General features: G+C 43.6%; 1 protein-coding gene across 1 annotated transcript in view; it reads left to right on the forward strand.

Annotated features, from left to right (window-relative positions):
• The window catches only part of SNX4 (sorting nexin 4), a 33,425-nt gene extending 28,038 nt beyond the window's left edge, over positions 1-5,387 (forward strand). The window contains exons 9-13 of the mRNA XM_010177422.2: positions 267-356; positions 1,595-1,694; positions 2,523-2,668; positions 4,047-4,161; positions 4,479-5,387. Coding sequence (XP_010175724.1) covers positions 267-356; positions 1,595-1,694; positions 2,523-2,668; positions 4,047-4,161; positions 4,479-4,526 — 499 coding nt within the window. The 3' untranslated portion in view covers positions 4,527-5,387. The remainder of the gene's footprint in view (positions 1-266; positions 357-1,594; positions 1,695-2,522; positions 2,669-4,046; positions 4,162-4,478) is intronic.
• Positions 5,388-16,484: the final 11,097 nt, after the last annotated feature.

Genomic DNA, 16,484 nt, shown 5'->3' on the forward strand with positions numbered 1-16,484 from the left:
AGCAGGAAACTTATGATAGATCTTGTACTTGTCAAAAGATGTATTGTAGTAACAACCAAATAGACAGGCCTGCAGGAGTGCTTATATTAGCTGATACAGAGTTTAATTAAAAAAAAACAAAGGAAGAACCCTTTTTGGAAGAGCCTTTCACTGTTTTACTTTGTGATGAGTGTTTCTGTCGGACAGGTGTCTTCCCTTGTTAATGTATGTGTAGTCCTTAAAGGGTAAATTAAGGAACATTATATTTAACCATGTTTTTCCAACAGATATGCAGCTTCTATTGATGACATACTGGAAGAAGAGGAACATTATGCAGATCAGCTGAAAGAATATCTCTTCTATGCAGAAGCACTACGGTATGTATAGAAGTGTATAGCTCAAGTGAAAGCTGTAGTCCTTTCTGCTAACATCATGATGGTGTTGAATTTAGTTTGATGTCCCCTTCTGTTTTCCAAGAAGTGGAAATTTCCATGTTGTGCAATCTCCAAGTTCTTACCTCTTATTTTGCTTACTCATATTTGATTGCCATGTGGGTGGCAATAAAAATTAAAACTGGGCTGATCAATAGTGAAATGACAGAAATGTTAAATTCTGTATAATGTGGAAGGTGATGCTGTTTATTCCTCTGGTTACACTATTTCCTTGGTTTCTGGTATAATAGTGCCTCAACTTTCAAATGAGATAGGCCAAACAGAGCTGCTACAGCCATTACAAATTCAGCAGGTTTCAAAGTGTCCTTATATAACTTTCATCTGCTGTGCAGTATTGGGCAGCTAAATACTGATTTGATATTTTTTTTTTACATTAGGCTTTATAGGGCAGTCCTCCCTTACAAGCATGGATACAAAAGGAAATTGCTTTATGCTGTAAGATGGCACCTAAAGCTATTGTGCTCTCCATGAGCTGACTCTGGACATCTTGGAGAGGTCCAGTAGTGCTGTAGAGAATCAGGTTGGCGTGTGTGACGGCTGCTGTGTGGGAACCCAGAGCACAAATATCCACTCATGGGAGGTGAACATGCATCTGGCCTTGGAGTACGGATGTAGCATCATCAGCCCACACAGGACTGGGACTTACTGCAGGTGGTCAGAGGAAACTCTCCTCTTTTCCAGATGAAAGGCACTGTATGAGTCTAGGAGCACAGATTAAGCTGTTTAAAAAACAAAATGTGAAGAATTTTGAGTGATTGACACATTGCTGCTGTGACAGGTACCATCTCCAGGTGCCTTTTGTCATAGTGATTTTTCTGTGATGTATTTTAAATAAAACTGTTTGACAGGGGTGTCTGTAAGTAGTTTGTAGGGCTTGTATTGCTGAGAATGTCTCAGAATGAGTCTGAAAAGAGGAGCAGAAGAGCAGAATGGTGCTGTAGTAAGAACTTTCTTTATACTTTGATCCAAGCTTGTTTTAAGAACAGCATTTGCAGAGTTATGCATTCTGTGATAAGGCTGTTGAGTTTGAGCTAGATGAATAACTGAATGTGCTGCTTACAGGAAAAGAAAAAAAGGCATGGTGCCGTTTGTAAAGTTTAAATGGAGGAAAACGTAGCAAAACAAAGTATTATGTGACAGGTCTTTCATTGCTTGCTTTTCAGGGCAGTTTGCAGGAAACACGAACTAATGCAATATGACTTGGAAATGGCTGCACAGGACCTAACATCTAAGAAACAGCAGTGTGAGGAGCTGGCAACTGGCGTGAGTCTTTCTACTTTCTTCTCAAAGATGTCTTTTTTTGTGTTGTTTTTTGTTTGATCCAAATTACTTAGACTGACATTTAAATAGCATTAGCATGTTGGCTGCTGCTTATGAGAAGTGGTATCATACGAGCTGTAGGCATCAGAGGTTTGAAGTAACTTGGTTCTTGGTGACATAACCTGTTTGTACCAAGCTACTTTTATTGAATGCTGAGCAAGTAAAGGGTTGTAGGAAATATGACCTGAGCAGAAAGACACAAACAACTCTATCCTGAAGATGAAAATTCTGAAAGGCTTCCTCTGCCTTTTAAAAGGTGGATATTACTGATATGTGGCCAGTCCCTTTGATATAGAAGTTAATGTTAAAACAGTATCTTAAAGTGATGACTTCAAAAAAGTGTTTAGAATTCTTCATATTGCTGTTGGATCTATTGATACTCTTTACACAACTACTTTATGGCTTTTCTTTCTTGTATAGAACACAAGACTTAGGCTCTTTCTTTCTTCAGAAAGAGAATTGCTCTGAAAGGTTACCTGTGCCAGTGGAATGACTCACTTGTGTTCCAGTCCACAGACCAGCCTTAAGAGTTTGAACATGAAATTACTTCCTCCCCACTTTGCTTAGTCTGATGTGAGCCACCATACCTTCTATAGCTATTTATCAGTGGGACATTCATGAAACAGAAGTTAAAGCAAAAAGTCAGCAGAATAATAATAAGAATAAGCCCAAATGCTTGTAAAAATTTTAAAAAATCACAATGACTTGTGGCTGTGCTCAAGAAACCCAAACCTAGAGTGTCTTTTTTTTTTTTTTTTTTTTTTTTTGTAGACTGTGAGAACATTCTCCCTGAAAGGAATGACCAGCAAACTCTTTGGGCAGGAAACTCCTGAGCAGAGAGAAGCCAAGATAAAGGTTCTAGAAGAACAGATACAGGAAGGAGAAGAACAACTTAAGTCTAAAAATCTGGAGAGCAGGTAAATGGGCTAGACTTTTGCAAAGAAAACACAGGTCTTGTCTTAGCAAAACTCCTTGACTGGATGCTCTTTAAGGTGTTTGCATTTTATAAGTGTTTTTAATATGTTCTTGGTGTTTATGAGCTGTCTATAAAAGCTCCTGTCAGCTGCAAGTTGTGAAATAAAGTACAGTACATGCAGTTAGCTTCTGGTCTGAGCGTATGGCTTATGTAAAACCTGATGACTTTCCCAGTTACTGAGCCCACTCTAATGGCTGACTCCTATGCTTTTATGTTCAACTAGTAATATATTTAGCAGGTGGGCTTGCAGCTGAATAGCCTAAGACTCAAAAGCTGATTTGCTTAAAATGCAGTATTTAGTTTGGTTTATGTATATGGGTCCTGAGCTAATATTCTGCAGCTTCTCATATGGGGGACAACCGGACTCCTGTTTGAAAGAGATTAGAAGTTCCGGTGGATTGTTTGAGTAACTGCTTCTTGGTGCTCTAATGAAATTTTTTTCAGGAATGCAAACATGAAAAATAAGAACTCGCATTCCTGAAGCAATGTGTTTGTGTCAGAACACATTGATCCTATAACACAGGGGGTAAACGTGGTTATCTCCTAATATATTAGGATTAGAACTGGAAAGATAAGACTAGTTCATGAATAGTTCAAAACAACAAGATGCTCAGTAAATGCAATTTCTTAACCATTTTGGCAGAAGCACTGGAGATCTGCTTTTGTAGCTCTGGAAGCAATTTTCAATTGAATGCTTGCCTTATATGTATAGTCCAGCACAAATGAAAGCTATGAATTGCAGAAATCTACCTCCATTTTAGTTAAGGACACTGAAGACACATCACCAAACCAACAAAATTAATTCCTAAAGTGAATTACCTAGTTTTGCATTGTAATGTTTGTTGTACTTGAGTGTCTCAAATCCTGAAGACAAGCGAGTTTTCACATTGGAAAGACCAAGATTCTGACTTGACAATTGAGAAAGAAATGTGCAATACTGTGTGCAGAATGTTTGCATAAAGATACTTAGTTACCCCAACAGTATCTGAGGAAAGAAGTCTATTCTCAATCATGCTGGCTCCATGGCAGTGATGCTTACTGGGGAAAAACCAACCCACCAAGCAACCCAACACATCCTGTGAAACTGATTCTCTGGTTTAAAAGCCTTGAGAAGATGATGAAGAATTAGGTAGTAGTGCCAATTATAAAATGAGGACACTGTGGGATGCGTAACAATAACAAGACTTGGTTTGCCAACTGAGATATGGAGCGCTGTGTCATTCATAGCTTCTCTGCTGAGACTCCAGAGGAAGGCAGATGGAGCTGAGGCTGGAACATGCAAAATGCTTACTGACAGAAATACTGCTTTTTCATTCCAGAGACTTTGTGAAAAGTGCCTGGACTGACATTGAACGGTTTAAAGAGCAAAAGAATCACGATTTAAAGGAGGCGCTCATAAGCTATGCTGTTATGCAGATCAGCATGTGCAAAAAGGTACGTTTAGCTTGTTTAATTGGCCAGGCTGGTGTATTTATCATATCAGCAGGGGATCAGATGCAGACTCTCAATAACTGGGAACATTGCAGTCACAGAAGGTTGGGAGTCACTAGCGTAAAATCTCCCACATATTCCATCCTACTCTCAGTGACACGTTAATGTTGATGTACATAAGAGGCAGTGTGGTCTCAGCCTTATTCTTGTGTGAACTTCTGTGGGACTTTTTTGTAGGGTCTTTTGTGAAAGAAAGTCTGTTGATGAGGTTTGTGAATAAAGTGTATTTCCACCTATTAATTTTTAACTTTTTTTTAAAGGGGATTCAAGTTTGGACAAATGCAAAGGAATGCTTCAGCAAGATGTGATTATTTGGAAATGAATTCTTCCTCCAAGTGCCAGAGAACGGAAGCACAAATGTGTAACACCAATGTTAAGTTGCTACATGACTTACATATAAATCATGAAATAAATGAGTTGAGTGAATAGTTTTTCTTTCTGCTGATTGTAATTGTTAATAAAGGACAAACAGGACATGTTATTAAATGTTTAGCCCAGATTGCCACTTCTGTGGCATGTTTTGTATGTGGTAGCAAATAATTCAGGGGTAAAAGAGTTACTGAAAATTACAGCTCTATATTGGGGCAAAGGTATAGGGGAAGCTATCCCAGAAAGTATGAACTGAACTGTTCTGAGACTTGTGAAACACCATGTTCTGTAATGTGTAGATCACTTCCAGATGCCCTTCTTTTCAGCCCTTGCTGTTTAGAATTTGCAATGCTCAAGGGTGCTTTGGTTTTATAATGGGACACACAGTTGTGTTCTTGAGGTCTACACCATAAGAGGACAGAAAATGAAGTGTTGTAACACCTAGGTTTCATATTTAAATGCCTTTGCATGTCCATAGAGAAATGTGCTTTTCCAGAGTTCGGGTTAAGCAGTCTCAAGCTCCTGAGATGTTTGAAACTCTCTACAGTAGAGGTGTTGTACAATGGTTTGATACAATGTTCTGCATTTCTTGGTTCCCACATAAGTTTTGATATGGGCATTGATTTCTTATCAAACTTCTTCCTGCAAGTAAAGGAGACTGGTGATCCAGCTGAACAGCAAAACCAAAGTCAAAGCTGGTAAGAAGTGGATGCAACTTCTGTTTGGTTGTTTGGAACCTGTTTACACTAGATGTGAATTTGGCCTGCGGTACCTCTTCTTGTAATAGAAGTGGTTTGGTTCTTAAAAGAATAGTTCTTAATGAAGATGCTGAATAAAAAAAAAACAAACATGATGCAACTTCTGTAGTACTTAAGAGCAGTGATGTGCAGAATCCATAATGAAGCAAGGTGTCTGTTTGGCTCTTGTAATGATGTTTCAGTGGGTGTTTATGTCTGTTTCGGTGTGTGTGTGTATATATATATGTGTGTATATATATATATACACTCGTATAACATGGTTGCAGTTACAGGTACTTGCATTAAATGTTTCCAATTATGAAAACCACTTACCACTGTCTAATATTGGGCTCTTTCTACATACTTGAAGTTCCCTATGTCTTGTGGAATTTGTCAGACTTGATTGCTAGTCCTAAAGGAAACTTTGTAATATTCTGTTGAAAAATGTATTTAGTTATTATGAATTTTAACACTAATCAGATTTTGATTTTTAAGAGATACTCCAGGAGGTCCTTAAACTTTCTTTTGATACATTGTCAATAACACAGTTACTGATATGTCCCATGTTACTTTTGTCTCTGCAGCATTTCTTTTCTATAAAACCATTGTAAAGAATTTGTAGGCCTGGTGTACACTACAGCTTAAAACTGAAGTAAAATGCTGGTCACTCTGATAACCTGTGTTGGCTTTTTCAAACCATATGACAGTGACACTCCTGGCTGGGAGATGGTGTTGGGCAGAAAGAGGTCTCTCAATTTGACACTTACGGAGAGGAGCGTTGTTCCATTCAGAGGTTGCAGTTTCCAGTTCCATACAGGCTGAAGGACTCTTACATTCCAAACCAAGAAGTTGCACACTTGACGTATTCAGAAAACCTTCTAAAGGAGTGGTGCCTTAATACAATACCGTGAGGCGCTCAGAGTAGGTATTTTTCATGCACTTTGATTTTTGGTAGATCTTTCTGGTGCCTCTTTCCACATTTCACTTGCTGTACAGCTTATTAAATGTATCGGTATGCCTTTTTTTTCCTTGCTAGTTGTACTAAATTTAAGAAGGGAACAAAACAGTTCTTGTAAGTTTTGTGCCAAACAAGCTAAATAAAATTGCTCTTTGATATCTTTGTAATGTTGGTTTTTTGTAAAAGTGCTGTCTTCCCAATTCTGACAACTGCCGTTCCATTTCTTGAAATTGGTTCTTCTCCATCTCAGCTCTCAAGTGACCTCCAAACTTGGGTTTAAAATCTAGGAAGTAAATTTTGCACAACTAGCTGATTTGCCTCTTAGTTGAAGAACCTAGTACCAAGGCTGAAATTAGATGCATGTAACAGGCCACCTTTGATCCCTGCCTTGTTTTTGCTCCAACAGAACTAGCTGTCTGGATTTCATGCAGAGGTAAGAGAAGATGCATTTGAAAAGGTTTTGTGTTGTTCAACAGAAATTGGGTGAAATGTGAGTTAAGGATAACTTCTTTTACTTCTACTGTTTTCCAAAAAACATTGCATGTAGTCCGTGTGCTTGTGGATCTTGGCAAACAGTGAAGGTGTGTCCCCCTCCTTTAGCTTTTTAACTTGTTAAGGGGAAATAATCTAGTTAATGGCTGGTGCCGTGTGGTTAATAGTCCACATGACGAATGCACACTTGTGCATTTTTCCAGTTAGAGTGTGGATCCAACTTCTGTATCTCAATCCACTTTGCCTCGATGAGCTTCCTTCGGTTAGCCAGTAAACATCAAAGATCGGTGGAAGGTCTTGAAAAATAATAGCAGGTATGTAGACTATTTTAATTTAATCTTGAAAAAGTGATTGTATGTGAAAGAGTTTAGCTACATGGATCCTGTGATTTGCTGGTGGAGCTGTCACTTCTGTCCCAGACAGCTTTGCTGGGTGGATTATCACTGCTCATGCTATCCCTGACCTTCCTCACTACTAGCAGGACCTTGACTTGTCAGTACATTTTATTTGCTACTGTTGTCTGCTCCTGAAATGTCGCTAGGGTAAGGGAGCCAGCTGAAGTGGAAGGACGGGATTTTTCTGAACACTCTTATTTTTTTTTAATGTATTATTTCAGTATCTGGTATGTCGGCCAAAGTGGAGTTAACACAACAGCTGTGTGCAGGGACTACCTTGGCAAGCGAGGAGCAGATCTTGGAGCTTGAGTCCACACTGAGGAGCTTGACTCCTGCAGGTGAGCCAGAGGAGAGTGGTGGCTGTGGCCAAACACAGGGCAGAGCCAGCGGAGCAAGGCTGAGGTCCCCGAGCAGCTGGCTGGGCTGTGAGCACTGCATCCCAGGAGAGACCTTATTTTCCTGTGTGACTCTCCCTACCACTGAAATTTTTGTGCATTTTAGTTGAAGAAACAGGAAACGGTTTCTCATGTCCCCTAAAGGATCACAGGGAAGGAAGGTGTCTTAATTCCCCACGCTTGTCACACAGTGGCGAGGCAGGGCTCCCATTTGTGTTTGCTGTGCCCCCTTGTCTGCACATCTCTGGTGCCTCTGTCTTCTCTTTGCTCCTAGAGCTCTGTGGGGGGTGTGATCTGTGTAATGAGAATCCTCACAGAGGGCTGCTGTAGAAATGAGAGCGAGTAAAGTGGGAGCATGGGCTGCGGTGCCAGATCCCAGTACAGCCCCCTTGTGCGTGCCCAGCAGAAGCTGTCACCCTTCAGCGGTCAGTTTCTGCTGCCACAGAGTTAACCTCTGCTCTCAGCCCTGCAGCTTGAGCGCTCCTGCCCAGTGGGTTCCCTCCTGCTCCCCCAGCAGAGCTGGGTTTCTCAGGGCAGGGGTGTCTCCCACAGGACACGCTCTCGATCCAGCTCCTGTAGAGACCTTGGGCGCTGTAGGAGAGGAACTTGCATGAGCTGCTTCCCTCTAGTGGGTGGCCACCCAGGAGGGTAGGATGCTTGCTGTGATGGTGATAACCAAAGGAATGTCTGTCTTTTTAAATGACAGAGGCTTCAGTGTCCCCACAGCTGAAACAGGGAGGTTTCGTGTATATCCCCTCTGTGGTGCTGCTGTGGTGAGGACCCCCTTCTGCCTTGGGCAGTCTGGAGAGCCTTGAGTTCCTGTGTAAGCACAGGGTTGTGACTTGTGCTGCCATTTTCTGATGCTTCTTGGTACAATACAGTGTTATCAAAAGGATTTTGCAATTGTGACTTCTGCAGGGTCAAATGCAGAGAAGAAACCTATTTTTTTTTTTCTTTTGATGCCTTTTAGTTGCTTGTGAATGGCTTATATACACGGGCTTTCCCAATGCTGTGTTTCCTTTCCAAAAAAATCTTTTTGCTTTAACTGGTTGTAGAAAGTATCTAAACTACAAAACAAAGCCAAACTGGAAAGGATCTTGGGTGGATTTGGAGGAAACCAACTCCAGACAGTTGAAGTGCAGAGTATTTGGAGACAAAGGGAGATGGCAGGAGAGAGGGGAGAGGGGAGGGGAGGTTAAGCTGTATGCACATCAGGGAAGATGAGGTTTTGAGGAGAGATGCACAAGAGGGTGAGGAGGTAGGAAGGAGAAGAGAAGGTGAACAGGCAGGAAGGAGAACAGACATGGATGGGTGGAGGAACCGGAGAGGAGAACAGATGAAAGCTGCTGTACCTGTGGGCTGTGCTGTGCAGGAGAAGAGGAAAGCGGCACTGCATTGCCCTTATTTTGGAGGGGTAAAAAAATGTGAGGGAGGTGGAAAAAAGAGATAAGGAAGTTCCAAGAGGTGTCAAAGGCACAGCTATGTAACGCTGATGATACTATAATGATAGTATCTAGGTCTGAGTGAAACTTGTGGTGGTTACCGAGGTCTTAAAGCTGAGTTCAGCAGTGAAATGGTGTAACATTTCTCCTGAGCTCAGCAGGAGAGATTTAATTTTGTCTAATATTTTGTATCTATTTTCTGTATGATTGCTTTGAATTTTCTGAATTAAAAAACAGGAGAAGAAGCTTCACTCTTCAAAAAAACAGCGTAAGCTCTGTGGACACCCTTGACACCCTGAGCCTACAAACACCAGTATGATCAGCCATGAGATCTGGGGACCTGCTGGCTGATGCAGCTGTGAAACAGGCTGCCCCACATACCACAGACGTCCCAGGGACTATGATTAATAAGTAGCTTCTTCACCTGCAGGAAACGATTTCTGTTATCGGTAATATCGTGGCGTATGATAACACCAATTACGATCTCTTTAGAAAGCAGCTGGAAGCGGCCGCAGCAGATGCAAAGCGACTCTGTGGTGATTCCTCCCCAGGGTGCGAAGGTGGAAAATGATGTAGTGGAAGGGAAAAGGCAACCCCGACCGCCCTCTTGTGGGTCTCCAGCTCGGGCTTGCAGGGGCTGGAATTAAACTGTGGCAGGGGAGAGGGAGATGCCACCAACTCCCCTCCTGCCGCTCAGAGGTGCGAGGGCCGTGGCAATAGCCGTAGCGTGATGGGTGCCCGAATACACAGGGATGGTTGTGCAGGAACAGGTATCCGTGCAGGGTTTAGTGGTGAATTCCTGTCTTGCTGTGGGTTGCTATTAATAATACCGTGTATTACACTGTGATTTGCAGCTTCTCTGCAGGTTCCTCAGGTGCCTTTCACACCAGACAAATGCTGCTGTAAGCTGGACTTAAAACACAGGTTTATGAGCTAGCAATTTTTATTTTTTAAAAAATTTTTTTAATAACTGACTGTGTGGCCAGAAGGAATGATCTGTGACTGTGTAAGCTGCCCTCCTGGATAAGAGATGGGAAAGTTGCTCTTGCCTAGTGCTGCTCTGAATTTGGTGTTTCTGAAGTGTGTGCTCTGTGATCCCAGCTTTGAACCTCTCTGGTGACAGAGAGGCCACATCTCATCATAGTTGTTCCAGGGGCTAAAAGCACAGACTTTATTTCTCATTTGTCTGCTTTGTCTTCTAAGCTAAGTGTTGGTAGACTCCTGCTGCTGGCCCTGCAGACACTGGACACCAGTGTCCACAGGCTCCGTCCTTGTGCAGCAGCACGGTCCCTCTTGCACCACGCAGCAGAGCCACGCGTCCCTCTCATCCTGCATTTGCTGAACTGGAGTGGGCGTTGCAATAGTCACAGCAGCGTTCCTGCTCCTGTGTGACATTCCCTCTCTCCCCCATGGATCACGTCACCCCTGAGGCTGTCACTGCTTGTTTCAAGCCATGTCTGGAGCTCCCGCTGTCTTTCAGAGCGGCTCTTCCCCCAGTCTGACCACACTGGGGCTGCACAGAGCTGTGCTGGGTTTGGCACTGAGCTGCTGCTTGTTTGCTTCCATCAGGTGATTCTCATCACTGCTTCTCAGCAGCACAACCTTCTCCACCTCTAGCAGCTCCTTAATCTTTTCATCTCCATCACCCATGGTCTCAGTAATGTTTTCACTGCCTTGGTTGTTAGCAAAGACACTAACCAGCACAGAGCCAGCATGAGACCCCAGATCCCCCAGAGAATTCCCATTTCCAGCAACATCCTCAAACCTTTGGCCAGATTTTAATTTATTTTAAGGTGCACTGGGCTGGCTCTCTGCTTTCTTATTCAGAGTAGGACTGGCCCAGCCTGCGTGGGGAAAGCTGTGGTAAGGTGGATTGCTGCATTAATGCTGTTGCTCTATCAAGGAAACTGCAATCTATTAAAATGAGAATCAATTTGTCAAGATCTCTTTTCCATGAACATGTTGATTGGCATTAATCTCTTTTAGCTCAATATCAACTATTATTTTCCCAGGGATTACTTTCAGACTGACAGGCCTATAATAATCCACTCTCCCTAATTATAGATATTTATAAACAGGCAAATTATTAACCTTCTTCCACCCTTGTGGAATTTCTCCTGAAATTCAAGACTTGTTGAAAATCGGTGTCTGTTGTTCAGAGATCTCTTATGTTGGGATTTCTACAAGCTTGAGAAGAAGCATCCTCCTAAATGAAATGAACAGAATATCCTTGCATAGTTTCCATGTTATTACATTATAACTCTATGCTGTTGCTGAAGTTTGACCAAATTCTCCTAAATCTCAGAACTGAAGTGCTTAATTAACCTTTGAACCATGTAAAGTGTCAGGAATATTGACTGGTGGAGTGGGTTCATTTGTGCACCAGGAGACACCATTTGGTCTGGGAAGCTGAACTGTTAGAGGAGATGAGGAATCCTCCCTTCAAAATTGAAAATCATTCTCAGTGTTAAATCTTCCCTGAGTACATCTTGCTTCCTTAGAGGTTAGCAAAGATCAGTTATCTATAAATTCTCTTTATGGTTGGCGTTATCCTTCCTCTTCCCTCAAGAACACGTTACCTGTTTCTATTTCTCCTGTAAGCAGGGACAGGGATTTTGACATGTGTTGCCTTTTGCAATTCCAGGGCGCTTACTTAAAATATTCTGAAATAATTGCTGGTGTTCATTCACTTTCTGTTCAAACTCCTTCTCCCTGCTGATGTAGTCACTGCTATTTTTTAGCTTTAAAATGCTAAATACATAGTGCTTAGCTGGGTCGTTTCTGTTTCCATCCAACAAATACAATGATTGCGATTACCAGGCAATTTCGTGGTTGCTCAGTTTCATGTTACTTTTAAATTTGAAAGCATTTCCTTTTTCTCTCCCATGTTGTTGTCCACTCTAGAGCTCCCTGCACTGAAGTTAAATAAAAAAAGAAGGTAAGCCAGGGAGTGGGGCTGTATTGGCAGCAAATGTGTGAGCAGACAGACAGATGCCTTGGTGGTGGTCCTTGGCAAGTGTTCCTGGAGAATTTTTTATTTGATTCAGGTGAAGGTTCTCCATCCTCTCTATGCCCTGTTACCAGAGCAGGTTGCCTCTTGCACTGCAGTACCGGATATCCCTGGCTATCCTGCAGGAATCAGGGAGCTGGGGCTAACGGAGATGCTTCCAGAGGGTCATGAGGCAGCTGGCTGATGGTTTAGGGGTGTTGGCAGGATTTGTCTGGTCTCATGCGAGTGGAGGATGGTGAGGAGTGGAGGATGCTGTAGGAGCCCGTCTTAGGGAGTGTTACAAGATCCCACTTTGGGTAGGCAGATAAGGATATAGAGGGAAAATTAACAGCTCCTAACTGTTAATAGGAGCAGGATTGGAGATAAGCACAGGGAAAGAAACCACAGTGCTCTGCAAGCCTGGCTGGAGGTTTGGGTAAGGTTGGGTTTGGCAAGCACAGGCTCAGCTGGTGGAAGAGTTTATTTATAAATTTAGTTTCTAGGACTGACTTTGACGTGAATGTGTCACGATTAGGAGATGGCCCTGCTCAGGAGCTGAGCTGGGGTGACTTTTTCCATCCAAGGAGCAATACGGGGGATGCAGGTGCCCTGGCTCTGAGAGACAGAGTGGGGTTTGGCACCTCAGGTCAGAGTGGCTTGTGGGAGTGAGAAGGCACATTTTGGTGTCCTGATAGACACAGTTGTTGGTTCAGAAATGGTTCCTATTGACTTTGCCAGAGAGCGTCCCATCCCCTCCTCTCTTGCCACCTACTGTTCTGCCTTCCATTGGTGTTCATGCTTTGGCACGTGAATCTTTCCACCAGGTGTTGGTAGCGCTGCTGTGTCAAGTTTTTGCCTGCAAATGTGTCGTAACAGTTGATTTTGTGCATGACCCGTGCTGAGGCACTGCTGTGTAGGCAACTGGCCTGTTTCCTTCATCGCTTTTTCCCTGAACATCCTGGCTCAATGGCTGCTCCCTTCCATCCTCCCTTGGTGATGGTTTGATGCCTTTCGAGTTGTTCAGTCTGCCTGAGCCTGCTGCTCAAAAAATTGGGGTGGCTTCTACTGATATGGTGGCCATCCATGGTACACAGCCTCCCCTCCCACTGGAACAGCGTGCCACAGACCTTCATCTCTCGCTTTACAATGCAACTTCATTGACTACGGATGGGAAGGGTCTCAAGAAATGCATTGAGATATCTGCTGCTTCGTGTTGTGCAGTCCTCCAAAGTCCTCACCGATGCGCCCAGTCTCCTGGGATGTACGTTGACATTGATGGCACTGATTCTTTACAGGTGGTTGCATAACTAACTGTCCCTGGGAGAATAAGCTTAATTACATTTTATGTTTTGGCTCTAGAGAGGCAGGAACTGTGTCTCTCAAAGGATGTTCTTCTGTTATCCAGAAAGAAGTGGTTTTTTGCAGTGGTTGAAGAGCTCTTTGTAGGCAACATGGATTGCCTTTCAGGTTGGGTTGGGCAGCCATGTTTGGTAGTGCTTTTCCTCTCACCATCTGTCTTTCTGCCCTTTCCTCTTCTGTCTCCAGCCAATGGTGCTTTGTCCTTTTGTCTCATGTTTAAAAACCAGAGACTCCTGCTTAGCTTTGATATGAACCATGTTCCTTGCAGACACTTTTTTTCCCCCACCTTTCTTACAGCGTGGGTGGCGAGTCCTCACCAGCTTGATTGTCCAAGAATTCTCCAACTGCTGAGTTAACTCTTTCCTTCCAAACCACTGATTTGCTTGTAGCATGGTGCCCAGCATTTGCTCCTCACAGAGGAAACCTCCTCTGTTGCAGGTCAGAGGCATGGCACGCTGCAGCAGGCAAGAGGTGTGCTTCCCTGTTGAGAGTGTGTCATATAGTCTTTATGTCTTGGCAGCTGTCCCTGAACAAGGGACATTTCTGCATCCAGAGAATGGAAAAGCAAACCGTTGTGTGGCTGCATGGGAATGCTAAATCCAGTTACTAGATAATCTGGGGGTAGAAGAAGGAAAACAAAGTGCACACCATGAAATTGCCTCCTCTTGCTGTCTCACCGTTGCTGCTAGTGCTTTGAGTCAACATGCACCAAAGATATTCCTTCATCTCCAGGTGTTTGAAGTGGCTCATACTTGGAAGAATAAGCTGCTCTGCAATGTGTGAAGGGGAGTCTGACCCGAGCACCACAGAAGATGGGATCTGGAGTTATTTCTGTGTAGCATCCCTGGGTGCTGGAAGTAAGAGGGAGTCAGTCACGTCCCAAGGTAGGTGTTTAAGGTAGGCTGAAGGAATTGCTCCCTGGAGATCCCTCTCTGTCTGCTTCGTTTGCACAGGGAGTTGAGGAGAGATAATTAGATTTCAGACGTAGCCTATTCTAAATCAGGAGCAGAAGCTGTAGTGGATTGCTGTGGGTTTGCTTTTGAAGATTTTTCATTTCTTTTTCTCTGCAAAAATTGGAAACTGGGAATTTTACAGATCCTTCCTGGAATCAGTCTGGTAAAAACAGCTTTGATGTCTTCTAGGAAAGGGAACCCCTGTCTTAGAGGTTTTTCTTTTTCTCTTTTTCCCTCAAAAATAAAAACAAAATTAAAAATTGCAGGTCAGTGTGCCTCTGGCGCCTGGATTTATGTACTTGGTGTGCAGGACACTAACCCCTGAGGAACCAGACACTGTCTGGAGAGCTGGCTGCCGTTGCTGTGTAGGTGTTTTGCCTTGCGGGACGGCTGCAGGCTGGCAGAGAAGAGTTAACTGGTGGTATCTAGACTCGATGTGCGTAGAGCAGCTGCTAATCTGACGATGAATGTGTTCCAACAGGAAAAATAAATCTTGTCCGTACCTGTGCTTGTTTGCTCCTGCCAGCACTGCCTGTCAGCCTGGCCTGGGGCCGGCTCGTGGGCTCCTGGCAGTGCCGGCCGCATTTCTTGCCTCCTGGCCCCAAGTCAACATCCTCCTTGGGTTGGAGGATCTTGTGCAAGCGGAGCACGGACAGGGAGGTCAGTGAGTGTGTGTGAAGGCACCAGGGTAAAGCAACAGCCCAGACGTGTTTTTGCACGTGACCTCTCTCCGCTGGCGCGTTCCTCGGCGCTCGCTTACCTGCCCCGTTGTGTCCGCAGCGCTGTTTGCTGATCGCTGCTCTCCAGCTGTCCTTGCAGACTCCCAATTCATCGTTTGTTTGTCTCCCAGGTGTCTGCAAGCGTATTTGTGAATTCTTTTGAAGCTCAGCATTTTAGTGCAAACACTCACCGATGCCACCGTCGCACACCCGTGCTGCTCCCGCGGTGGGTGAGCTCCCAGCACGGCTTCATCCACCGTGTGCGTGGCACTGCGAGGGAGCACGTCAACCAAACCCACACTGCACACCTTGTTCAAACAAGTGCCTTTTGATCCAGCAGGCTCCAGCAGAGGAACTCAAAACTAGACTAAACAAAGGAAAAAAAAAAAAAAGGAAAAAAAAAAAGAGCAAAGGTGTGCTTTTCACAAGGTGAGTGGTTGTTTCTGGGTTTCTTCTTTTTTGGTTTTCATAGGTAGCCCTCAGCTTTTCTCTGAAAATCAGACTACTCATCACGAATTTTGGGAATTGAAATAAATCTGGAGACCTTTTCCTGCTGCACAGTTGCTGCTATGGGATAAGCATTTGGAAAATGGCAGCTGTTCTGTTGCAGTTGCTGTAGCGAGGAGGGCAGGGGAAGAGAAGCCACCTCTGCCACTTGCCAGCATTCACAGGGATGTGACACTTGCTAGACAGACTGGTTTATGAAAGAAATGTAAAACAGCAACAAAAAAAAACCCAAAAGTAACCTAAAAATAATTTTAAAAAGTTCTAAAACTCAACAAAAGCCATCTCATCAATGCTCACTGTTGGCCTTGCCTTGCAAACTGATGCATTGTCTTTGCTACCATGAAAACAAACTCCTTCAGTTCAGGTTTTTCCTACTGGACAGTGTCTTTTAGAGAAACCAGTCCCATTTCTGGGCCCAGAGAGTTAAAATGAGAGAAATAACTCCTTTGCTTATGGCTAACCTGTCAGAGGAGAGGCAGATCTTGGCCACCACACTTCCACTCCCATCCAAACTTCCTCAACATTTGGAGTAGACAGATCTGAGCTCTTCTGTTGTATGTGATTCCAGAAGCAAAGCTTTGTTCCAGCTGCGCTGAGAGGTGTCTTGGATCTCCCGTTTGGCTGGGGACCATCTCCAACAGGAACTTCGGGAGCATAGCCTGGACTTGCACCTTCTGTTTAGAAAAAAACAGACAAAACACCCCAGGGCGGAGAGTGTGCAGTTAAGGTACTCCTCTCTCCTCCAGCCCTCTTCTCTGCTGACTTCTTCTAGACTGGTTGGAGATGCTTCTTCCTTTCCCCTTCTTGCTTGGTGTCAGCAACAATCAGACCCTTGTTTTCTTTGTTTTTTTTTCATTTTTTTTCCTCCAATTATTTGATAATTTATCTCCTTGTTCCCTATGAAGTGCTCTTTGCCTCATCCTTACTATTTCTGCCATTTTCCAGAGCAGC

This window comes from Antrostomus carolinensis, unplaced genomic scaffold (assembly GCF_000700745.2).
Source record: "Antrostomus carolinensis isolate BGI_N321 unplaced genomic scaffold, ASM70074v2 scaffold21181, whole genome shotgun sequence".
Lineage (NCBI taxonomy): Eukaryota > Metazoa > Chordata > Aves > Caprimulgiformes > Caprimulgidae > Antrostomus > Antrostomus carolinensis.